General features: G+C 44.4%; 1 protein-coding gene across 9 annotated transcripts in view; it reads right to left on the bottom strand.

Moving 5' to 3' along the window:
- LOC137348116 (acyl-CoA-binding domain-containing protein 5-like) overlaps positions 1–26,145 on the bottom strand; it is a 130,128-nt gene that overhangs the window by 57,193 nt on the left and 46,790 nt on the right. For all 9 annotated transcript variants that reach the window (XR_010969075.1, XR_010969072.1, XR_010969073.1 and 6 more), the window contains 4 exons: positions 15,689–15,814; positions 12,567–12,764; positions 10,675–10,781; positions 7,632–7,914 (listed from right to left, as the gene is read on the bottom strand). Coding sequence is in view for 5 of the 9 variants with exons in the window: in XM_068013340.1 (XP_067869441.1) it covers positions 7,632–7,914; positions 10,675–10,781; positions 12,567–12,764; positions 15,689–15,814 (714 nt within the window). In the remaining 4 variants the exon portion in view is untranslated. The remainder of the gene's footprint in view (positions 1–7,631; positions 7,915–10,674; positions 10,782–12,566; positions 12,765–15,688; positions 15,815–26,145) is intronic.

The following is a 26,145-nucleotide window of genomic DNA, read 5'->3' as shown; positions in this document are numbered from 1 at the left end:
TGGGAGGGGTGGTGGGGTGGGAGGAGGCAGGAGGGAACTCTGCAAGTGGATACGGTTAGGGGTGGGAGGGTGGAATTCTGCAATCCAACATCAGGTGACGTCGTTAACTTCATTGCCAATGCCGCTCCTGTCACATGATTGGGGGGCATGGCCACCATCATTATGCTAAATGGCCTCCCGCTGCATAATCGCGGCAGCACGGCCACTATTATCACAGGCAGGACCGTCACCATTTTATGCATCTGCTGCCGCTCTTGGCGGCAGGATAATAAAATCCAGCCTGCTGTTTCTAAAACCTTACCCACCACTGATGTTAAACTAACTGGCCTGTAGTTACTAGGGCTGTCCTTATACCCTTGCTTGAATAAGTGTATCACATTTGCCACTCTCGTAGCCTAAAGTTGCACAGGGTTGGCCAATTAAGTGTTGCCTTGACACCGTTATCCACATCCTGAGAACAAATATAACAAATACAAAAAAAGCACCTCCACAGTGAGGTCTGAGTTTGCTCAGTCAACTTGTACTCTCAATCTCTCCCTTGCAACTCCTTCTTGTAATCCTATCCAACTGCAATTCCACATTCTCATTTCCTTCAACTGGGCTCTTCACTGTTGCACTGTGATGCATGGACTATCAGCTCAACCACAGATTCCTGTTTACGATTTTACTATAATCACCATGCAGGAAATCCTTTATCTACTGGTGCTGCTGCTCCCAACCTGAGGAGCGTACTATTATGCAAAGAATTAAATCTCAACTCTTTCAAAAGCTTTTAAAAGCCCCACTATATCATACTTCTAAACATAGGTTCATTGTGCCCAGAAAAATATAAAATCAGTCTTCTTCAGGGTTGCTCTCACCAACTGGTCTCAGCTTCTGACAGATCAGCTGGAATGATGGGTATAACAGTCGGCCAATTGCATTGACTGCCCCACTGGTAGCCTGTAAACCGAGTCAGGCTACAGGTGGGGAGAATCACAGACTGTTGGACCCAATGTAGAACAAGTAGGAACAGTGTCAATCTATTTCATTTTACGGACTGATCCAAATTACAAAAACAGCACTAAAATAACATCCTAACTTGGAGAAACCTGAATAACGACGGGTGTGGAAAACAGAAACATTATTTTAGGTGAGCGAGTTTCACATTTCTACTACCCTATTTGTGAAAAAGTGCTTCCTGAATTCAATCCTAAATGATCCAGCTCTAATTTTAAGAATGTGCCCTGTTGTTCTGGACTCCCCCAGCAGTGGAAATTGTTTTTCTGTACCTACCCTTTAGAATCCCTCAATCATTTTAAATACCTTGATTACATCATCTCTCAGCCATCTAAACTCAAGGGAATTTAAGTCACGTTTATGCAACCTGTCTTCATAATTTAACCCTTTAAGCCCTGTTATCGTTCTAGTGAAACTGCACTGTGCCCAAGGTCAGTATGTCCTTCCTGAGGTGTCGTACTCAAAACTGAATCCAGTACTTCAAATGGGGTCTGACCAAGGCTCTGTACAACTGCAGCATAACTTTCTCCCCCATATATCCCAGGCCCTTTGAGACAGAGGCCAACATTCCATGAGCCTTTTAGTTTGCTTTTTGTATCTGTCTACTTGGACTCTAAAATCTCTTTGCTCTTCTACAATACTTAGTTTCTCACCATATAGAAAATACCCCAATTTATCTCATTGTTCATTCTGGTGAATTTATGCTGCACCCCCTCCAAGGCCAATATATCCTTCCTGGATTAATGCTGTACTCCAGATGGGGGTCTGACCAAGGATCTATACAATGAAAGCATCGCATCCCCACTTTTGACTTCCAATTCCCCTTGAGATAAAGGCCAAAATTGCATTAGCCTTTTTGATTACATTTTATACCTTGTACTTTTAGTGACATCAAAATCCCTTTTTTTTCTTAATTTGTTTTTTGTGGGATGTGGGCGTCGCTGGCAAGGCCAGCATTTATTGTCCATTCCTAATTGCCCTTGAACTGAGTAGCTTGTTAGGCCATTTCATAGGGCATTTAAGAGTTAACCACATTGCTGTGGGTCTGGAGTCACAAGTAGGCGAGACCAAGTAAGGAGATGGCAGATTTCCTTCTCTAAAGGACATGAGTGAACCAGATGGGTTTTTACAACAATTACAATGGTTTCATGGTCAACATTAGACTAGCTTTTAATTCCAGATTTATTAATTGAATTCAAATTTCACCATCTGCCATGGTGGGATTCAAATCCATGCCCCCAGACCAATGGCCTAGTAGATTACTAGTCCAGTGACATTACCACTACACCACCATCTCTCTCTCAGCTCCTGGGTTTAACACCATTAAGAAAATATTCCAATTTGTAAATCAGATAAAGGGAGCTTTATCCTGTAACTTCACTCATGCTATACCTGACTTGGGAGAGTGCGATACCAACACTATGCAAAAGGTTGCTCTATTTCCCACCATTAGGTATCCTCAACTTAATGAGTAAAGCTTTCAAGCTTTGGTTTGAAAGCAAAATGTGCATTTTAAAAATGATTTTTCTCACTACAATTTCTTCTCTGCTTCTGAACTCTCTGATTTATGACAGGAAACAGTTCCTTTGGCACCAGATGCCCTCTGGTACTTCGTCCAAGTGCCCATTCATCCTTTGTAAGCATAGGCAATAAAGGCTAGAAGTTCCTGCCAAGCTGCAGATCCCTGGCATGGTGTGACTTTCAGCCACCAGTCTGGAGTTGCCCTAATTCCATCCCAAATCCCAGTGTTGGGTATTTCTGAACCATTCTGCTGCTCTTAGGAGCACCCACCTCAGTTGTGTTTTTTTTTGGGGGGGGGGGGGGGGGAGGGGGCGGCGGGGATGGGGAAGGATGGAAAGAACACCTTGCCACAACATTAAGATGGCTACCAGCCAAAGACACCCTGAAATAGACAACAGTTTCAGTAAATTCAAACTTACTATGGGGTATCTGGCATTTAGACACTTGTAGATGCCACTTCCTTCAGGCTCTGATTTTGACATGCTACACACATCTGCAGCACATGGGTCTAGAGTTACAGAATGACAGGATTTGCAGATGACATCAGCAATCCTCTTCTGATAATGTTCCCCTTCCAGTGGAAGAGCACCAAAAAAGGGGCAGAATAGAGTCCCACCCCAAATTTCCAGCTGGCACATCATCACTGCTCCACAACTGCACTCCTTTCTCCCCAAAGACCTGGGAATTTGGGGGCTTAAGTGTCAGGAACCTATCTGACTACGGAACATCTCAATCAAGCCAAATGTTTCCTTGCCTGTCATTATAAACACACACTTTCCAGGATAGACCATTAGATAGCCATCAGTAGCAGATGCCTTGGATGATTTTCCCCTACGTTAGGGTAAGACTAAGTATAGAGTCACTAATCCCTTCTCGTAAGTGAGATCAGCCAACTCTTCACAAACCAAGGAGTGAACCTGGGACCTTCCTGGTCTGTAAGGATCAGTTATTCACTGGGTAAACTGGCTGTGTATTCATGGAGGCCAAATGTGCTTTGCTAATGCACAGTGTAGTATATTTAACCCAAGTCCTTTCTTTTGTGCATGACTGCCTCTTTTCAGTGGAAATTCCTGAAAGGAATTGTAGCATTGGCCTTCACCCAGGTCTCTCAACAGAAAATCTTGAATTTTAAAATGCAGAATTAGAGAACTTTATAGACATTGAACAATTCTCAATTTATAATGTTGTTCAATGAAACTAACATCTTGTATTTTCAGAAATATCTTGCTGAATTGGTTAACAAATGGAATAGTTTGATTTTTTTTACCAAGGACTCATTGCTAAACTATTGTGCCCATCTGTGACAGTTGTTCTGTTCCAGTAAGCAGAAGCAGCTGCAATCTCTCTTCTACATCAGTGAAGCTCAGTGAAGTGTTAGATGAATAGAAAGAAGGAGCTGAAGCAATTCCCAAAAATTCCAATTTCAATGGCAGTCAAATTTAAATGCTACAATTCATCACAAATTCACGTGGAAAATTAATATTAATGGGCAGTACACTGGAGGAAATCAGATGATACAAAACGTCAAAGCGAAGCTCAAGCTTTTACAAGCTCCATCTGAATTGTTCAAGAGGAGAAGGTTTCTGTATTATATCTCAGGCAGTTCTGAAATAGCTGGGGTGAAATTGGAAGCTGCCTTTCCTCACCAAAATAATCACTGAAGATCGGAGACAATCTGCTGACAGTGAGGCTGTCCAAACCGCAACCCATGGCCTATTTCTAGAATTGAAAAGCAGAGATGTTTTGTAGAACCTTGGTTAGATCACACTTGGGAGTGCTGTGCACAGTTATGGTCTCCATACTATAAAAAAGATAATGAGCCACTGGAGAAGGTGCACGAAGATTGATAAGGATGCTACCAGTACTGAGAAATTATACCCATCAGGAAAGACTGAACAGATTGGGCCTCATTTCTGTAGAAAACAGAAGACTTAGGGGGTGACCTTATGGTCATGAAAAGATTTGATAGGGTAGATGTAGAGAAGATGTTTCCACTTGCAGGCAAGACCAAAACTAGGAGCTATAAATATACAGTATTCACTAATAAATCCAATAGGGAATGCTGTAGAAACTTCAATGCCCAGAGAGCAGTTACAATGTGGAACTCGCTAAGACAAGGAGTAGATGAGTCAAATAGCATAGATGCATTTAAGGGGAAGCTATATAAGCACATGATGGCGAAAGGAATAGAAAGTTCTGTTGATGGGGGTTAGACTCATCTGCACCACAAACAGGTAAGGCCCTGTTGGACTGAATAGCCTGTTTTCAGTGCTGTAAATACTCTGTAATTTGTAATTCAAGGGCCTTGAACCCTGGCCATTTGATCCACAAAGCGCAGTCGTATTGCACTTAGATTTCTTACTCTGTTAAAATTAAAAGAGAAGCACCATCTATTGAATTGTCTCCGAGTCACTCCTGATTAGTGGCAGCCATTTTGTGTAGGGTTCCTCCCTTCCTGTTCTGCTCCACTGAACTCAGGAGTGGGATTGGTATCTGTGAGCTGCATCCGCTTTTATTGGTCACTGTAACAGAATTCCAGCATGTCACCTGAAGAGGAGTTCTACATCAATTGCCTTACATCAGGTTCCCACTAATCAGCAGTTCCAAATTAGGGAAACAGGGCGTGATTGAGTGGTGCCAGCAATATGAAGCTATTTCCTTTGCACATCAGTAATCTATATCTTTAATTTTAGTGCCGTTACAGCGCTGTAATATACAGAAAGCTCAATTGTTCTGGTTTAAAATTACATTGAAAGGGACGTTATTGCCTCTGCGTGTTTTGATTCAGACTACTTCATTAATTGCTGCAGAGCAAACCTTTTTAACCCTCGTGGCAAAACCAAGCTGCAGCAACTACTGATGACCGTGTGCTCTTCAATTTATTTTTCATCCTTAACCGTAATGTTCAATAAAACAATAATAATATTGTAGTACCAGCACAATTGATGACATTAAAAAATAATTGTGTCACTAGTCACATTGTTGTGCTCTTCTCTCAGGACAAATTAATGGATGTGAATAATCCCTTCATTCACCAACAAGTAGTTCTCTACTGTCATAATGGAGTTTTAACAAGAATAGGCCAAGCCTTGTTTAATGAACCATTTCACAATTACTTGGTCGTTCTGTGACCTTTGCCATCACAATACAAGCAGGAAACAAAAACAGTAAAAATGGCAACACAAGTTACGAGTCCTGCATCTCTAACCAGGGCACAGCACATTTGTCCCATCTGCTATTGGGATGCCACAAGTCACGGAAGAAGCAAGTAATTGTGATACTGTTCAATGGATTGTTGCCTCTGAGTAAAGTTTCACAAATAAAGTGCAGATTAAAAACAAGCAGGTCAGATTTCACCAAATGCCAGAGTGTCACTGAAGACTGAAGAGACGAGGTGGAATCTACTTACAATGGAACATTACATTCCTTCCAACTGCTGCAAGGTGTGGTTCCAGCTGCTTTTAAACTGCGCTAAGACCTGGGCTAGTGGTGTTGGTTCCTGACACGTGGGCCATATGTAGCTAACTGCAGCCTCTAGCTCATTGCATCTGCAAACCCAGCAACTGGGAGATCCAACTTCACTACAATTTTTTTCTCTGCCTCTTCTGAAGGCACTAATTTAAAACAAAAAACAGTTTCTTGGGCACCAGATGCCCTCTGGTACCTCGTCCAAGTGCCCATTCATCATTTGTAAGCATAGACAATAAAGGCTCTAGCTGCAATGGTGCCAGATTCCTGGCAGGTTGCGACTTCTGGACCCCAGGCTGGAGTGGCCCCAATTCCATCCCAAATCCCAGTGTTAGGTATTTAAATAATGGGTTTGGGCACTTGAACCCTTCTGCTGCTACGACAGGGGTGCGGGGGCATCTGGCTCACCGAACAACTGAAATGATGTGTTCCACAAAACATCCAATCAGCGTTTGGTCTACCCAATGTAGAAGGCACCTCATCGTGATCAATGAATAGAGAATACCAAATTGAAAGAGTGGACATACATTGCTGTTTGATCTGGAAGGAGTGTTTGGGGCCCTGGATGGTGGGAAGGAAGGAGGTGAAAGGGCAGTTGTTGCATCTCCTGTACTTGCATGGGAAGGTATGGTGGGTGTGACTGAGGAGGGAGCCAGGGTGTCATGGAGGGAACAGTGCCTTTGAAGTTCTGAAAGCAGAGGGGAAGATGTGTTTGGTGGTGATGTCACATTGGGGCTGGCAGGAATGGTGGAAAATGCTCTGTTGAATATGAAGGCTGGTGGGATGGAAGGAGAGGACAAGGGGAATCCTACCATGGTTCTGGGAGGGAAGAATAGGGAGAGAAGAAGAGGGAGAGCAGAAGTGCGAGAAATAAGACGGATACGGTCAAAGACCCTAACAATCAGCACGCAGAGGGATCCTTGGTTGAAGATGAAGGTAGACATATCCTCAGAACAGATGTGACAAAGAGGGAGAAACTAGGAGAATGGAATGGAGTCCTTACAGGGACCGGGGTGGGAGGAAGTGTAGTCAAGGTAGCTGTGGGCTTATAGTAGATATTGGTTCCTAGCCTCCCCCCAGAAATGGAGATTGAGGAGTCAAGGAAGGGAGAGGAAAGGTTGAAGATAGACCATGTGATGGCCATGCCTTCAGCTGGCAAAGTCCTAAGCTCTGTTCCTCCCTAAATCTCCTTATCTCTCTTTCTTCCTTTAATCGCTCCTTAAAACCTACATCTTTGATTGAGCTCCTGTCCTATTATCTCCTTACATGGCTCAGTGTCAAATTTTGTTTGATAACCCTCCTGTGAAGCGCCTTGAGGTGTTTTACAACATTCAAGGTGCTATATAAAAGTTGTTGTTGCTTACAGGTCCCGATCACAAATAAGTTTCACTGTTACATTCCCAGGTCCTGCTACCATGCGAGCAGATACAGGGCAATGGGAGTCAACTTCAGTAAAAATGCAGGAACCCAGAACACTGAAGGGAGTGACTGCTCCCTGTGAACTGAGCAGAGACCCAAATTTGTATCAATCCCTTCAGTTATCACTACAAATCCCTTTACAGCACAAATATTAAGTCCCATTTCATCCCCTTCTATATAACTGCTGATTGTGCAACCCTTTACGTGGTGGCCATGGCACGTACCTTTTTCCTCTATTAGTCGTTCAGATCCAGATAACAGACTTGTAACTGCCGTCTTTCTCTTCTTGCAACTTCCCCCACCTGGCGCAATCCCCCCACCACCATTAGCTGCCCATGTTTGCGTCACTTGGCTCGGAGGTAAATCATCAGATGTGAACTGGTAACTATCTGGCCTACAGGTGGAACCCTCGACACTGCTGAAGAGTGGTGGGCACTCAATGTCTTGCAAACAGAAAGAAACTTGGGAATGCTCCATAATGCCTCTGCTGCTCTGAATTTCTGAAATCTGGAAGACACAAAGCATGGACGATTATCACCAGACTAGCTTTTTGTGATTAACTTCTGGGATCAGGGAGGAACTTCATAGCAATCTCTCATCTTTCAAGTTTTAGCTGTGCTTATTTAGCTTCCTCTAGGGATTAAATCAACTGGAGATATGCCATGACTGTACAAGTTGTACTTGGTCTACTGGACGCAGAGGGTTGACAGTCTGAATAACCTTTTTATAGCTCCCTTTTCTTTCACATTTATCAGCACTCAACGTTTCCCCTGGGTCATGACCCACCTGTGGCCAGGAGGATAAGTGGTTGGTTGGTAGGATGAGAGTGGCTTGCGATAACTCACCTGAATGTTCCATTAAGCTACAACACTAACCAGCCCATGTCAGTGGTTAACACATTTACCCACCCTATCCCCATATTCCGTTAACTCCTTTTCCTTCATTCCAATCTTGAATGTTGACACAGTTTCTGTTTCAATCACTCACCTTGGAAGTCAATTCCACAGCCACACAACTGTAAAGAGGTTTATCCTGTTCTATGTTCTAAATCTCTTACACTTAATCTTGTATCAATGGCCCCCTACTTTTATTTATTTTTATTTTATTTATTTATTTAGAGATACAGCACTGAAATAGGCCCTTCGGCCCACCGAGTCTGTGCCGACCATCAACCACCCATTTATACTGATCCTACATTAATCCCATATTCCTACCACATCCCCACCTTCCCTCAATTCCTCTACCACCTACCTATACTAGGGGCAATTTATAATGGCCAATCTACCTAACAACCTGCAAGTCTTTGGCCGTGGGAGGAAACCGGAGCACCCGGCGAAAACCCACGCAGTCACAGTGAGAACTTGCAAACTCCGCACAGGCAGTACCCAGAATTGAACCCGGGGTCGCTGGAGCTGTGAGGCTGCGGTGCTAACCACTGCGCCGCCCATTTCATTGGGTTTGTTGGTGAATAAAGTGGCAGGGCCTGGGGAGAGGGGGTGGGTGGGTGGGGGTTTGGTGGTAGGGGTTGGGGGGAGGGATGTCCATGACCATTTTCCCAGTAGAAAAATTGGCTATTTTGCGGTTACACCACGAGCCCAAACAGAAACTACAACTGCCTTCCTTTCCCTTGGGTTTTGAACACTGGTGCTTCCTGTGGCAGGAATGAAACCAAAGACCTTCTATTGACCCTGATCACCTAAATTAAGATTTTCCTGAATAATATGTGGGAGAAGATAAATTAATGGAAAAATGGGCGCTCGATTTTTCTGCCAGCGCTCAAGGTTAAAATCAGCCCTCTAATTTTATTTTTCTCCAGGCAACAATCTCAATCATTCCCCCAACCAACAGGGTGTCTTCTCCCCCGCCCCCCCACCGACAGATCTTTCTTCCCCCTGCCCCAAGCAGGTTCCCTTTATCTTTAAATTATATTATCAACGGCCGAGCGTTGGAATATAAGTGTAAATGAGAACTCTAAAGTTAGTTTAATATTCTAGCAATTTAGGGGGAAAAAATTCAGAGTTTTATACTGGAAATTTATCTGCGGTTGGTTGCTTCTCCCAGGAAGTGGGACAGTGCCCATTATAGGACAGTCTGTATGCAGCCTATGAAAGCTCGTTGGGGTGAACATCTGAAGCTCTGAATGTTCAATGTACAACCACAGTAAATTGCTCCCTCTAGTGACTACTCTGGAGATATTCACTAGGAAGGTAATTGGAACTAAAATGACAACTCGGGACATTGATTGCTCAAGGCCTTTGAAACAGAAATTGAATCTTCTGCTGCTGCAGTTGTCAGACAGTTCTTCAGAAACACCATTGTTACCATTGTCCTTGACAACATTTTGAATGTAAATATCCACAAAATAATCCAGATCACTACTCAACAGCTGGTACCATAGTGGTTATGTTGCTGGACAAGGAACCAAAAGGCTGTGTATAAATTATCCAGAGACATGAGTTCAAATCCAACCAGAGCAGCTGAGGAATTTAAATTAAATTTTTTTTAAAAAAGAGCAAGTATCAGTAATGAGGTCTGTGTAACTACCAGATTGTCGTAAAAATCCATCTGGTTCACTAATACCCTTTAGGGAAGATTATCTACTATCCTTACTCGGTCTGGCCTATATGTGACTCCAAACCATCAACGATGTAGTTGACTCTTAACTGCCCCCTGAAATGGCCCAGAGGCCACTCAGTTGTTAAGAAGGCAGCTCACCACCACCTTCTCAAGGGCAATTAGGAATGGGTGATAAATGCTGGCCTTGGCAGTGGTGCCAATATCCCATGAATGAATATAAAGAAAGCTCTTTCTAAGTTCCTAACAATGCTGCTGGAAACCACATAGTAACATGTAAAATCAGCATGAGTTGACGCACTCTCCGATGTCCTCTTTCTTTGAGGAAGCAAACCTGGCTGAGACGGGAAACATACGACAGGAAAAGTTCTCTTATACCAGGGTATGTGGAATCAAAGTTCACACCCAAGCCTGTACCATCTCCCCACTTCTTATAAACACATTTCTGATTTTGCAACGCATAGTTCATAAAGGAAATCAATCCCATTGCTGGGAAATTATAGGATTTACAGGGAAGATCCCAGGTCCTGGTTCAGCAATTTACTGCTGCAATGAGCAGTATTACTGAACCACCAATGTGCCTTCTTTGGTCCCTTGAAAATAATTTTCAATTGTAAGTTATCATTGTCAAGAACAAAATGTGTGTTTTTTCCCTAATTTTAGTGAAATTTCACTACCACTGATATAGCTTACCTTTTCGTAGTCAAATTCTTCCACAGAATCGCAGAACACCTCACTTTCTGAATCACTAGTGAAATGATTCAGGTCAGCTACATCAACTGGGTAGCTCTTGTTACTGTCTAAGATCAAAAGTCGAAATTTGTCAAAATTAAAATTGACATTAGGCAAAAAAAACTCAATCCAAAAATCTATAACTTTTAAAGTTGCAAGCGTGGTGTCACATAATCTGTTCTAGATTTATTTTATCTTCTGCACTTGTGGCCCTTCACTTAGGTTTCTGAATTACACACTGTTTAAAGACTAAGATGTCAGCACCAAGTCAGGACCTGTACTGATTTCTATATGAAAGATTGCCTCAAAAGGCTATGATTTTAAATGCTTAAAAAAATACTGGTACTTGCAACTAATTTCCTGTGCCTCTCAATTAGTGAGCAAGCAAGGCAACGAATAGCATGACAGCCCTTCTGCAAGAGAAAACTTGGGAGAAGCAAACATAATGAATGTAACCTTCACACGGGGTACCTCACAAAGTCCGGTTTTCTGACCAAACGGACTTTTATGGAGAGTTTCGTGGAGAACATGTGAGTTTCACTCAGAACAGAGTTTCCTTTGCAGAATTGGTGAATTGCTTCAAATGACACAAAACGCCTTTGAAAGGTTTCGTGTATTACTGAACATTATTGGAATTATAATTATACGTAAAAAATGTAAGATAATTTGAATAAACACATAGGGACCAATTTCCAGTCTTCTGCAGCTGAGCTTATATTAATGATCTTGAAGTGCACATTAAAAAACAGCCCTGGGACAGTGAAGTTCCACAGCACTAACAGTGAGGACGAGCATAAATAATGGACTTGGTTTCTTTATAGATCAGTAAGTACAATCAATAATATTAATAATGACAACTCTATTCCAACTCCATCCACTATTGCATTTTTAGGGCATTTTGCAATTGAAACAAAGGCCACGATCTTGCTTTTGGACGCATTCAGTGCAGGGAGGGAAGTGGAGTTAGGAAAGGGAAAGCCGGAAGCTCAGCATTCCGAACATCCTGCAGCTTTAGCTGCAGACGTGTTTTGATTTCTTTGCTGAGGTTCCCTGCTTGATTGAGAGGTTGGCGGCCGCTCGGGCGGAAACTCTGCAGCACACGGCTACAGCTGAGCTGAGAGCAGGTAGGTGTAGTTGGTGGGGGTGGGAGGTGATCAGATTGCGGTGGGGGGTGGGGAGGGGAGAGCTAATGGTCATGGGGAGAGGAGGGGGCTGGGGAGGTGTGGATTTTACAAGAAAGCTTGTTGGGCCTGGAGGAAACACTCCTGCTCCTCCTGGCCCACAAGCAGTGCTGTAAAGGCAGTTAGCTGATATATTCAGCCCTTACCTCCTTTTACCGGTCAGGTTTACAAGGTTAGGAAAACCCGGCTGACTGTGGTTCAAAACAGAAGCATTGTTAAAAATAAGGTGAGTAGCCTCCTTAAAAGGTTTGAACAACTGACCCGCCTCCTGCGAGTGGATTGCTCACCCATCCCTCGTCCCATTTCCGTTAAAAAAACAGAAGCGGCAGGTTTGAGGTGCATTGGGATCCTGTTTCAGTTTTATTTAAGCTTTTTAATCTCCCATTCAAACCAAATCCACCTGTTTTTGGGTGTTAAAAGTACCCCCAAGGATTTGCAGAGAAGGAAGCTATTTAGCCAGTCAGGCCTGTTCCTTCTCTTTGAAACAGCTATCTAATTAGTCTCTTTCCCCATAGAGCAGCAATTCTTTTTCCTTTCAATAATTATCTAATTTCCTTTTGAAAGGAATTACTGAATCTGCTTCCACCACCCGTTCAGGCAGTGAACTCCAGATCATAACAGCTCACTGTGTGAAGTTAATCCTCATCTCCCCTCTGTTTCATTTTCCCATACCAGTGATGTGCTGAAGCTGTGAGGGATCCTCTTGAGGTTGCTTTGTCCTCATGATTTCTACTGTTGTGTCCAACTGAGAGATCTCAACTTCTGCATCAAGATCTCCATCTTCTGGATAAATGCCATTGGTTTGATTTGCCTCAATATTACCGTCACCATCTTGCCCGACCTCATTCTCATGAAATCGAACAGTTTTTGCTACAAAAATAAACCCATATTTAAAGATTATTATACTAATCTCCAATATCCGCTATCCAATTAAATCGTATATTCCTTCTCCAGAATTTTAGTTCACAGTCTAGCCCTGGGTGAATTCAGCTTTCTGTTAAGGCTAGAACATCACATCCCTCTGTTCTAATGCTTTACACTTTTGTATGTTAAATTGCAGCTGTGACTCATTCTTAGCACCATTTTCCTATCCGGTTTTGTTATACTTACTCTCAGAACCTTTTGAACTGGTCTCCCTATATCAGTGGTTCTTAAACTGGGCTCCATAGACCCTGGGGATCCATGGAGACTTTCTGTAGATCTGCGAAATCATTTTTCCAGCAGGGGAGAGTGAAAAAAACACGTGGGTTGTTGGGGGGGTGGTGGCGGTGGTGCGGTGGGGGGGGGAAAAAGAGAATAAAAGGTAAGCCACCCGTTTGTATATATTAACAGTATTTAGTGAGGAGAGGTGGGAGACCAGCTGCTGTTGTAATACTGGGATGCATTCAATTTCGACTCCTGCAGTAAGCAAGTACCATTATATTGGTGCCTGGGCTACCTGAGTATTTTCCTGTATTTTCTATTTATATTAATCTCTTGTTGATTTGATTCTTGTAATCATGGAAATGCTGTGAGTTGGACTTACTTAAATCTTCCACTATGTTGCAATGATGTAAACTACTTTCATGATAAAATAACACTGAGAAACTGGGCTGGGTTTGCACAGGTCTGTAAAATATTCCACAGAATGTCACATTCAAATGAATAGAATTGGAGAGAAGGAAACTCGTATGTCAATGGGAAGTTTAAAAAAAAATTTAAAATAATAAAATGTTATGAGCCTTTTAAACATCTAAATGGGGTGAGACTGTCACTAATACATGTTTGGCCAATGGCTGTCTGATTGAATGTGATCTGTGAACTGATTTTCTGTTACAGACCCAATTTTTAAACCACATTAAAAGCAGTTTTGCTGGTATGCACTAGGATGTTCGTGGAGTTGCACTTAGCCTTTATCTCTGGTTTGTCCCGTCTGTCTCATCACTGTCTACATCAGCGAAATTGTCCTGACATTGCTACTCTAAGTAATTGTCTGTTTTCTTAAAAGCATTATTAAAACATTGTTTACATGTAGCACTTTCATTATGAGTATTATGTAATATTAGAATTTAGATTGAAGGTCCATGATTACTAATCCATTTGAAAATGGGACCTTTAACCAAAAAAGCACTGTGCTATAGGGGCTAGAAATATCTTGTAATACCTCACTAATGGGGTTTACTATTTGAGACTTCTTTGCCCCTTCATTATACATAGACCGTAATTTTAAGGTGCGTGGACGGGAGCAAGCCTCCGATGTAAAAGTCGGTGGCGATCCCGCTTCCGCCTCGCCTGGAGATCTGTTCCGTATTTTACGGCTCCCCAGGCTTTAATTGTTCCGAGGCAGGACTTCCATCCGCTTGAGGGAGGATGTCCAGCCTCATTAAGCTGCCGGCCAATCAGCGGACCGGCAGCTCTTAGTCCCGGGAGTGGTGGCCACTGCTGGGACTGCAGCCCAGCATGCACAGAAAATGCCTGGGAGACGGGAAGGCAGGTAAGTTTTGGCTACCTCGCCGGGGGTAATCGGTCAGGCCCTGGTGAGGCAAGAGTGGTTGTGTGGTAGGGAAGGGGGGGGCGTGGCCCTTTATCGAGCATGCTGTGCCCGATAAGCAGGGTCACCCCCCACACTGAGAGACAATTGGCAGCCCCCTGCTTTTCCCGGGCGGCTTTTCCCGGCTTCAGGACGCCCGCTTGCTACGTGTAAAATCTGTGTGGTGGTGGGCGAAGGCCCTTCAGTGGCCGTTAAGTGGTCACTTAAGAGCCTTGATTGGCCTGGGGTGGGCAGGCCATTTTTCGCACCCCCCTTGCCCTACGCAGAGGTGGGCGTAGGCGGGAGTGGGTGGGAAAGCCTCCCGGAGCCTCCTGCTCCATTTACGCCACCCCCTGCCATCAACTCGGTGGGGTAGCGTAAAATTACAGCCATAATCATAATTCCTCCCCATACCCTACCCATGTTCTGAGGCATTTTCCTCTATTCCGCCTCCAGGCTTAAACTCCTATTCATGAACCAGTTAGGTTCAGGTACAGCCACCTTCTGTTCCAAAACTGGTCCTAATGCCCTGCAAATTTGAAAGCCTCCTTCCTACACCAATCTTCTAACCATGCATCTGGCTGGCTGATCTTCCACTAGCTGGTTAATGCATTGCATAAGTAGTATTTTCAAGGATACAAGCCTTGAGGTCTAACTTTTCAAACTTTCTTGCTAGCTCATCATATTCCTTGTACAAGATCCCATCCTTAGTTTTATCAACATTGATTGTTGAAACAAGGAATAGGATAGAAACATAGAAAATAGGAGCAGGAGTAGGCCATTTGGCCCTTCGAGCCTGCTTTGCCATTCATTATGATCATGGCTGATCATCCAACTCATTAGCCTGTTCCAGCTTTCGCCCCATACCCTTTGATCCCTTTAGACCCAAGAGCTATATCTTGTTTTGGCCTCAACTGCTTTCTATGATAGCGAATTCCACAGGCTTACCACTCTCTGGGTGAAGAAATTTCTCCTCATCTCAGTCCTGAAAGGTTTACTCCGTATCCTGAGACTATGACCCCTGGTTCTGGACTCCCCCACCATCGGGAACATCCTTCCTGCATCTACCCTGTCAAGTCCTGTTAGAATTTTATAGGTTTCTATGAGGTCCCCCCTCACTCTTCTGAACTCCAGCGAATATAATCCTAACTGACTCAATCTCTCCTCATAAGTCAGTCCCCGCCATCCCAGGAATCAGTCTGGTAAACCTTGATATTTCGGCTTCATGGATACTCTGTGGTTGCCTTGTTCATAGAAATACAGAAGGTTCAGATGATTTTCTTACCGTTTGTTGCTATATCTTGTTCCGCAACACTCTGTTCCTCTGAGGTCATGCTGCTATCATGGTTTTTCAGCATCCCATTCCTCACAATATATGGAGTTGACGTCAGGGGACTATCAGGATTTTCACCTAAAAATCCAGCGCAATATTTCATCACAAAATGTGACCAATGGAATTTAAGATAAACAGGTTGCAGATTATTTAATATAAAAAATAATCTATTGTAACAGGCTCACCGACTGAATGATTCAATGAGAAGGATGTGCAATGAAAAACACTAAAAGCTTTTTCTCCATTTAATTGCAATAAGAAAGCTGTTGTGCTGACTGGTAGCATGAACTGGTGATTAAGCTGTATTTACTAATCATGAAGGATGCTGTAGGAGTTTCTGCCAGTATAGAGAATAATCAGAATTCCACACCTCTTCGCTGATATAATACCTGAATAATACTTGAAACCAAGAACACCCCACTGAACAATGTAGACCACCATATCAGGTCTTTATAACATCCAATGAAACCATCTACTCACCAGATGAGTCCATTCGTCAATTAACTTGTGTCAGTAGCTACAGGGGTAGAGAATGCCATCAGATGAAATGGACCATCAACATTGGATGCTTTGGTTTGCATTGGCCATTGGAGTATGCATGATGGAGCATGTAGGTCTGTGCTCCAAGAGAAACTAAGTGCAGGCAATACAAATCCACTGGTATGAGTGAGAGCGCCTGTGGGTCCCATTTGTTTAGTGTCAGAGATATTAGACAAGTCACCAGGATGGCACATATAGAGAATGGTGCAATTAGCGAAGCACTTTGGAGGCTGGCGTTTCAGGTACATTGTGTGTGCTGGGAGTGCTTGCTGTTGACAATGAGCAGCCCACATGATGTTAAATATTTGTTTCTCAATTGTTGACATCCCTCACTTTAAATATGTTACAAAACTAAACAGAAGCAAATCTGGGACTAAGTTTTTAAATATTATTTTCTTTCAACATTCAGGCTTTCCATATGCTGACTGATGGAGTGTTTTTGTTGCTTTAAATGTTGTTACAGGCAGGTGGGAAATGGTATGGGCAGCTTTCGCTTTTTATCTCTCAATTGAACGCAGATAGTGTTTTTTAAAAATCGCGCTTTAGTTCCTTAGTGTTTGCGGGTCAAATAAACAAACACCAGGTTTTCTCATAGTTTTAACAAGAAAGATAACTATTTATTTAAACAATACCCGAATGTGTTCACAACCTCACCCACTCACATGTTCACACACAATCACAAACACAAGAAAAGATAGAGAGTAGAGGGTAGCATGCAATTAGAATCTGATTGCTGTAAAAGAGTTTGTTGTATAGAACCTTCAGAGTTTTTCCAGGAGGAAATTTCATAATGGTGTTGCAGGCCTGGCGTTCGTTATCTTGGAATTGATGAAGCATCACAGACTCCTTTAGTTAAAACTTAGTCTGGAGCTGGCAGTGGGAGTCCTGGTTCAATTTTCAGATGGAGAGTTTTTCAGGTTCCCTTTGTGGTCTCTGCCTCTGTTGATTAAAGATGCTGTTGGCAGCAATTATTGCTTAGCCGGATCAAACTCACAGCTTCTCTGGCTGGAATGGCTTTCTCACTCCCTCAAAGCAGTTACTTTTTAAAGGTTAAAAACTTATCAGGTTTTGGTTTTAGTCAGGTGACTCAAGAGGCTCTCCCCGGGGTGATCATTCAATGTCCCAGGATGTGGGGATCATTGTTTCATAATGGCATCTGAATGTGGTCAATTTTGATAAATAAGTGTAATTTCACACCTATTATTTTGGACTTGGCTTCAGAGTAAGTCTGTCTGCAAAAGCCTTTGCTAGCCCAATTCCAGATGTTAATAATGGTCTCATCTTCAACAGACAAATATGTTGATTGACAGTACAGGAAGGGATCACCTCACCACTCCTTTCATGTTGCCGGGTAGCAAAGTGTCCATTTTCCTTTTAGCTTAGTTCAACAGTTTACTTTTATTTCATAATTCCTCCAGTTTGTTTCATAGTTCATCAGTGTTCCCTCAATGAGTGTGACATGGAGTGTGACATGGAGTGTGACATGGAGTGTGACATGGAGTGTGACATGGAGTGTGACATGGAGTGTGACATGGAGTGTGACATGGAGTGTGACATGGAGTGTGACATGGAGTGTGACATGGAGTGTGACATGGAGTGTGACAACATCTTCCTGTGTAATTGCCCTGACTGCCAGCAAAAGCTAAACACAACTTTAAAAAGCACAGAAACATTGCATTTTGGTGCGACTTTGTTCCAAAGTGAGAGACTATTCACAAGGAATATGGAGGCCACACACTAAAGGCCTACTACCCGACCCGAACCCGAAGACATGTGTCGGGTTCGGGTCAGGTCGGGCCCCTCTTCCGGGTCCGGCTTTCAGGTTCGGGTCGGGTCGGGCCAGGCACACACTGTAAGTGCTCTGCCATTAAGTATTAAGAATAGAAAAGACTTTCCTGAGCTGGGAGTCCGGGACGAAACTGAGCCTGCGCAGTGAGTGAGTGACGTCACTAGGATGTCATCATGCATGTGCTGCAGCTTCGTGGAGCTTCCCAGTCGATGGTAAGTATAGGGATGGTCAGGTTGGGTCAAGTGGGGTCAGGCTCGGGGCGAATTTGGAGGGACTCGGGCCGGGTCGGGCTCGGGTCCGCTGTGGATCAATCAGGTTCGGGTCGGGTTCTTTCTCCCGACCGAAGCAGGCCTTTACCACACACTACTCGAATAATGGGCTGAATTTTATCAGTGCGCCGCACTTTGAAGTTGGCGGCCTTCTGACATGGAAGCGCCACTGCAGAGCTCCGTGATATTATGCGTGGGGGCTCATTTAAGTGGAGGGGGAAAAGCGGTCACCCTCGATGACGCAGAGGGAGCGGTCGCTGTGTCCCCGACAACTGCATCCGGCACCAACGTGCAGGCACCGATGTCATTTTTAAAGGGCTTCAAGCCCTTCAGGAGAAATAAAATTTTTTAAAGGTGCCAGTTCTATAAAAATTTAAATAATGATTTGTCCACACTTGCAATCCCCTCTTCCTCTTCCACCCTCCCAATGCATAAATAGTTTTTTGGCCTATCACCCCCCCAATTAGTTATCAGTAACGACCTCCCCCCCCCCGAACTTTATTCCCTTTGACCCTAAACCCCTTCCCACCATCCCCACAGCCAATGAAAAAGGTTTTTCCCGCTCCCCCCCACCCTGATAATCTAACTCCTCCCCCTCCCCACCAGTATCTTGCCGAGAGTTCCGAAGGCATGCGAGTTGCAGCCGGTGGCCATAAAATTGGCATGGGATGGACATCGGGAGCAGGTAAGTTAATTAGCATTTTTATTACCCTCATTTAATATTTTAATGAAGGCCCCGGCGTCAAGCGGCGGGGCTGCCGTACCGAGGCCTCGCCACCGCCGCTAATAACCGGCGGGGCCTTCTCGGCATCATGGGTCATGGCGGGCCATTCCCACAAGAATTTAATGGGCCTCCCCACCACCATCCAGGACGTCGAGGGGCTGGTAAAATGCAGCCCAATAAGTCTAAATGGGGTAGAGGAGCAAAAGGGATCTGGAGGTGCAGATAGACTAGGCTGCACAGATATGGGAAGCTGAGAGTTTCATGAATAGCACGCTTCAGGAAGTGATCACCGCACAGCTACAAGGTTCAGGAGGAGAGGGAGTGCGTGACCACAGGAAGACTAGAAGGGATAGGCAGGCAGTGCAGGAGTTCCTTCGGAGTGTGACACTCACAAACCAGTATTTAATGTTAAATACCAGAGAGGATGGTGTCACCTCAGGGGAGCGCAGTCAGAAGCAAATCCACAGCACTGTAGGAGACTCGCCTCATGAGGGGGCACAAGAAAGTGTAGAAATAGAAATTTTACAGGGGATTCAATAGTCAAGGAGATAGACAGGCGTTTCTGCAACTGCAGAAATGAGTTCTGAGCAGTGGGATGCCTCCCTGGAGCCAGGGTAAAGATTATCACAAAATGAGTGCAGGACATTCCGTGAGAGAGAGCGGAACTGTCAGTAGTGGTCCATGATGGAACCAATGACATACGCAGGAAAAGTGTTGAAATCCTACAGACAGAGTTTCTTGAGCTAGGAAAAAGGCTGAAGAACAGAAACTCACTGATGTTAATCTCCAGATTACTCCCTGTACTATGCACGTACAGAAACAAGAAAGTACTGTAAGTAAATGCGTGGCTGGAGAAGTGGTGCAGGAAGGAGGGCTTCAAATTTCTGGGGCATTGGGACCACTTCTGGGGCAGGAGGAATATTTACAAGCCAGACGGTTGCAACTGATCAGGGCTGGAACACAAGTCCTTGCTGTGGGGGAGTGTTTAAATTAATTTGGCAGGGGGTGGAACACCAGCTCACAGCAGCAAAGGGGAGAGACAAGGTGCAAAGAAAACTAGGAGGGCAAAGGGCAACAGAACAGAGAATAGTGCAGAAGGAACACGAAATAGAGGGAGGAAAAAAGCAAAACAGACTAGCATGGTCTTGGAATGCGTTGGACCCTTGGAATGTGTTAATGTGAGGAGTGTTACAAATAAGGTTGACAAGCTACAGGGGTAAGTTGCCACATGAGGTTATGATATCACGGCTATAACAGAGATCTGCTTAAATATGGGCAAGAATGGGAACTAAACATTCCTAACTAAAATATATTTAGGAGGGACTGGGAATGAAAAAAGTCAGAAGGCGGTTAGCAGTATTGATCAAGGATAATGCTACAGTTCTCCAGAGAGACGATATACTAGAAGGTTCAAAGGCTGAATCTATTTGCTTAGAGTTAAAGAACAGAAAAGCAACTGTTGCATTACTGGGTATTTACTTTAGACCCCAAAGAGTGTGAAGGACAGAGAGAAGCAAAACTGTAAGCAGATTTCAGAGAAATGTAAAAATAATACAGCAGTTATAGTAGGGGACTTCAATTACCCTAATCGAGTGGGGAACAACAGAGTAAAGAACAAGGAGGATGAAGAATTATTGAAAGATACACAGGAGAAAGGTTATGACAGTGATGATGACACATGGGAACCAGACCGTCATCTGGTGAACTGTGAGGAGTATATTCTGGAGTTTAACAGGCAGCACACTGATAAACTGAAAGATTGCCATTTTTCCAGAGCAAACAAACACTCTCTAAACAATGATCGAAAACAGATTTCCCTACGACCAATAATTCTCTGTCAAAGTCTTCTCCCAGATCTACAGGTGTTGGTAAAGACTGTTACTCAAAAAGCTCCAGCCAATTCTTGTCAAGCCACCAGAAATATCTGGACTTTCTTAATCAGTATGTTTTTCGCCCAACGAGGGAGGAAACATTGCTGGATCTAGTCTAGGGAATGAACTAGGACAAGTGGAGTGTGTTCCAGTGGGAGAACATCTGGGTAATAGCGATCATAATAAAATTTGGTTTAAAGTTGTTATGGAAAGGGACAAAGAAATGTTACAGGTAAAAATACCCAACTGGAAGAGAGCCTATTTCGATGATTTGAGATGGGATCTAGCACAGGTGGATTGTAAACAACAACTGGCCGGGAAACAGCAAATGGCAGACCATTCAAGATGGAGATATTTCAGGCACAAACCAAGTATATTCCCACAAGACTTCCAAAGCTAGAGCTCCCTGGATGACAAAGGCAATAGAGGGTAAAACAATGCAGAAAAAGATTTCTGACAAATGTCAGGTGCAGAATACAATAAAAAACCAGGAAGAATACAGAGACTGCAAAGAGAAATTGGAAAAGGATACAAGAAGGTTAAAGAGAGAGTATAAGAAAAGCTTAGCTGGTTACATAAATAGGAGCCCAAATTTTTTTTAATCAACATATAAAATGCAAAACGATAGTTAAAGAAATGGTGGGACCGGTTAGGGATAAAGAAGGAAGCCTTCTTGTGGAAGTAGAGGGCAGGACTGAGGTATTGAATGAATACTTTGCATCTGACTTCACAAGAGGAGAGGATGCTAATGACACAGTGATGGGGTGGGGGTGACAGAGATATTGTATAGGATAAAAGGATGGATAGAAAGGTGCCAAATAGGTTGTGATAAAAGATAACAAGTCAACCGGTCCAGATGGGATGCATGTGGTGAGGAAAGCCAGGGTGGACATAGCAGAAGCTCTGACCACAATCTTCAAATCCTCCTTGGATATGGGAGTGATGCTAAAGGACTGCAGGATTGCAAACTTTTTTTTGAAACAAGATTGTAGGGATAAACTTGGTCACGACAGACCAGTCAGTCTAACACCAGCAGTGGCAAAACTACTGGAGACTATTGTCAAGAAGAAAATTAATTCTCACTTCGAGGAGCACAGGTTACTAAGGGATAGCCAGCATGGATTTGTGAAAGGCAAATTATGATTGGCTAACCTAACAGTTCTTTGATGAAGTAACAGAGAGAGTTGATGAAGGCAGTGTAGTAGATGTATATATGGATTTTCAAAAGGCATTTGATTAGGTACCACAAAACAGACTGATTTGAAAAATAGAAGCAAGAGTTATTAAAATAATGGTGGTAACTTGGGTATGTAATTGACTAGGGGATTAGGAAGCAGACTGTAATGGTGAACAAATGGTTTTCTCACTGAAGCGTATGAAAGGGACCCACCGGGGTCCATATTAGGACCATTGTTTCTCACGTTACAAAAGCCCTGGACTTGCGTCTAGGAGTACAATTTTGAAGTGTGCGGATGATAGGGGCGGCACAGTGGCGGCACAGTGGTTAGCACTGCAGCCTGACAGCTCAGCGACCCGGGTTCGGTTCTGGGTACTGCCTGTGCGGAGTTTGCAAGTTCACCCTGTGACCGCATGGGTTTTCGCCAGGTGCTCCGGTTTCCTCCCACAGCCAAAGACTTGCAGGTTGATAGGTAAATTGGCTATTGTAAATTGCCCCTAGTGTAGGTAGGTGGTAGGAGAATTGGGGGAAGGTGGGATGTGGTAGGGGATATGGGATTAATGAAGGATTAGTATAAATGGGTAGTTGATGGTCGGTACAGACTTGGTGGGCCGAAGGGCCTGTTTCAGTGCTGTATCTCTCTATGACTCTATGATACAATAATTGCAAGGTAGTAAATAAGGAGCAGTCTTCAGGAGGACATAGACTGGTGAAATGGGCAGACACATGGCAGATACAATTTAATGTAGATGAATTTTTTTTTTATTCCTACATGGGATGTGGGCATCGCTGGCCAGGCCAGCATTTATTGCTGCATTTCTACATGGACTGCTTCAGTATCTGAGGCATTGCGAATGGTGCTGAACATTGTGCAATCATCAGCGAACATCCCCACTTCTGACCTTATGATTGAAGGAAGGTCATTGATGAAGCAGCTGAACATGGTTGAGCTAAGGAACACCTGCTGTGATGTTCTGGAGCTCAGATGATTGATCTCCAACAACCACAGCCTTCTTCCTTTGCTCCTTGATGCCATACTCACTCAAATGCTGCCTTGATGTCAAGGGCAGTCACTCTCACTTCACCTCGAGTTCAGCTCTTCTGTCCATGTTTGAACCAAGGCTGTAATGAGGTCAGGAGCTGAGTGGCCCTGGCGGAACCCAAACTGAGCGTCACTGAACAGGTTATTGCTTAGCAAGTGCTACTTGATGGCACTGTTGATGACACCTTCCATCACTTGACTGATGATTGAGAGTAGACTGATGGGGCAGTAATTGGCCGGGTGGACTTGTCCTGCTTTTTGTGTACAGAACATACCTGGGCAATTTTCCACATTGCCGGGTAGATGCAAGTGTTGTAGCTGCGCTGGAACAGCTTGGCTAGGGACGCGGCAAGTTCTGAAGCACAGGTCTTCAGTACTATTGCCGGAATATTGCCAGGGCCCATAGCCTCTGTAGTATCCAGTGCCTTCAGTTGTTTCTTGATATCACACGGAGTGAATCGAATTGGCTGAAGTCTGGCATCTGTGATGCTGGGGACTTCAGGAGGAGGCCGAGATGGATCATCAACTCGGCACTTCTGGCTGAAGATTGTTGCAAACACTTCTGCCTTATGTTTTACACTGATGTGCTGGGCTCGCCCTTCATTAAGGATGGGGATATTTGTGGAGCCACCTCCTCCAGGCACAGTGTGGCTTTCGTGCAGAGAGATCGACCATTGACATGCTGTTCTCCCTTCGTCAGATACAGGAGAAATGCCGTGAATAACAGATGCCCCTCTACATTGCTTTCATTGATCTCACCAAAGCCTTTGACCTCATCAGCAGACGTGGTCTCTTCAGACTACTAGAAAAGATTGGATGTCCACCAAAGCTACTAAGTATCATCACCTCATTCCATGACAATATGAAAGGCACAATTCAACATGGTGGCTCCTCATCAGAGCCCTTTCCTATCCTGAGTGATGTGAAACAGGGCTGTGTTCTCGCACCCACACTTTTTGGGATTTTCTTCTCCCTGCTGCTTTCACATGCGTTCAAATCCTCTGAAGAAGGAATTTTCCTCCACACAAGATCAGGGGGCAGGTTGTTCAACCTTGCCCGTCTAAGAGCGAAGTCCAAAGTACGGAAAGTCCTCATCAGAGAACTCCTCTTTGCTGACGATGCTGCTTTAACATCTCACACTGAAGAGTGCCTGCAGAGTCTCATCGACAGGTTTGCGGCTGCCTGCAATGAATTTGGCCTAACCATCAGCCTCAAGAAAACGAACATCATGGGGCAGGACGTCAGAAATGCTCCATCCATCAATATTGGCGACCACGCTCTGGAAGTGGTTCAAGAGTTCAACTACCTAGGCTCAACTATCACCAGTAACCTGTCTCTAGATGCAGAAATCAACAAGCGCATGGGTAAGGCTTCCACTGCTATGTCCAGACTGGCCAAGAGAGTGTGGGAAAATGGCGCACTGACACGGAACACAAAAGTCCGAGTGTATCAGGCCTGTGTCCTCAGTACCTTGCTCTATGGCAGCGAGGCCTGGACAACGTATGCCAGCCAAGAGCGACGTCTCAATTCATTCCATCTTCGCTGCCTCCGGAGAATACTTGGCATCAGGTGGCAGGACTATATCTCCAACACAGAAGTCCTTGAAGCGGCCAACACCCCCAGCTTATACACACTACTGAGTCAGCGGCGCTTGAGATGGCTTGGCCATGTGAGCCGCATGGAAGATGGCAGGATCCCCAAAGACACATTGTACAGCAAGCTCGCCACTGGTATCAGACCCACTGGCCGTCCATGTCTCCGCTATAAAGACGTCTGCAAACGCGACATGAAATCGTGTGACATTGATCACAAGTCATGGGAGTCAGTTGCCAGCATTCGCCAGAGCTGGCGGGCAGCCATAAAGACAGGGCTAAATTGTGGCGAGTCGAAGAGACTTAGTAGTTGGCAGGAAAAAAAGACAGAGGCGCAAGGGGAGAGCCAACTGTGCAACAGCCCCGACAAACAAATTTCTCTGCAGCACCTGTGGAAGAGCCTGTCACTCCAGAATTGGCCTTTATAGCCACTCCAGGCGCTGCTTCACAAACCACTGACCACCTCCAGGCGCGTATCCATTGTCTCTCGAGATAAGGAGGCCCAAAAGGCTGGGCTCGCCCTTCATTAAGGATGGGGATATTTGTGGAGCCACCTCCTCCAGGTAGTTGTTTAATTGTCCACCACCATTCACGGTTGGATGTGGCAGGACTGCAGAGCTTAGATCTGATCCATTGGTTATGGGACCGCTTAGCTCTGTCTTTCACATGCTGCTTATGCAGTTTGGCACACAAGTAGTCCTCTGTTGTAGCTTCACCAGGTTGACACCTCATTTTGAGGTATGCCTGGTGCAGCTCTTGCCATGCCCTCCTGCACTCTTCATCGAACCAGGGTTGGTCTCCTGGCTTGATGGTAACGATAGAGTGGGGGATATGCCGGGCCATGAGCTCATGGATTGTGGTTGAGTACAGTTCTGCTGCTGATGGCCCACATCACCTCATGGATGCCCAGATTTGCATTGCTAGATCTGTTCAAAATCTCTCCTATTTAGCATGGTGATGGTGCCACACAACACGATGGACAGTATCCTCAATGTGAAGGCGGGACTTCGTCTCCACAAGGACTGTGCGGTGGTCACTCCTCCCAATACTGTCATGGACAGATGCATCTGCAGCAGGCAAATTGGGGAGGACGAGGTCAAGTATGTTTTTCCCTCTCGTTGGTTCTCTCACCATCTGCCACAGACCCAGTCTAGCAGCTATGTCCTTTCGGACTCGGCCAGTTCGGTCAGTCGTGGTGCTATGTGAAATAATGCACTGTGGAGAAACAGCATGGAGAGGCAGGATAATATAAATGGTACTATTTAGAGTGGGTGCAAGAACAAAGGGACCTGGGGGTGCATCTTTGAAGGTAGTAAGGCAAGTTGATAAGGTAGCTAAGAAAGTGTATAGGATACTTGGCTTTGTAAATGGGGGAACTGAATAGAAAAATAAAAAAGGCTAAACC

The sequence above is a fragment of the Heterodontus francisci genome, chromosome 33 (assembly GCF_036365525.1).
Source record: "Heterodontus francisci isolate sHetFra1 chromosome 33, sHetFra1.hap1, whole genome shotgun sequence".
NCBI lineage: Eukaryota > Metazoa > Chordata > Chondrichthyes > Heterodontiformes > Heterodontidae > Heterodontus > Heterodontus francisci.
This window is presented reverse-complemented; position numbering and strand designations above follow the sequence as displayed.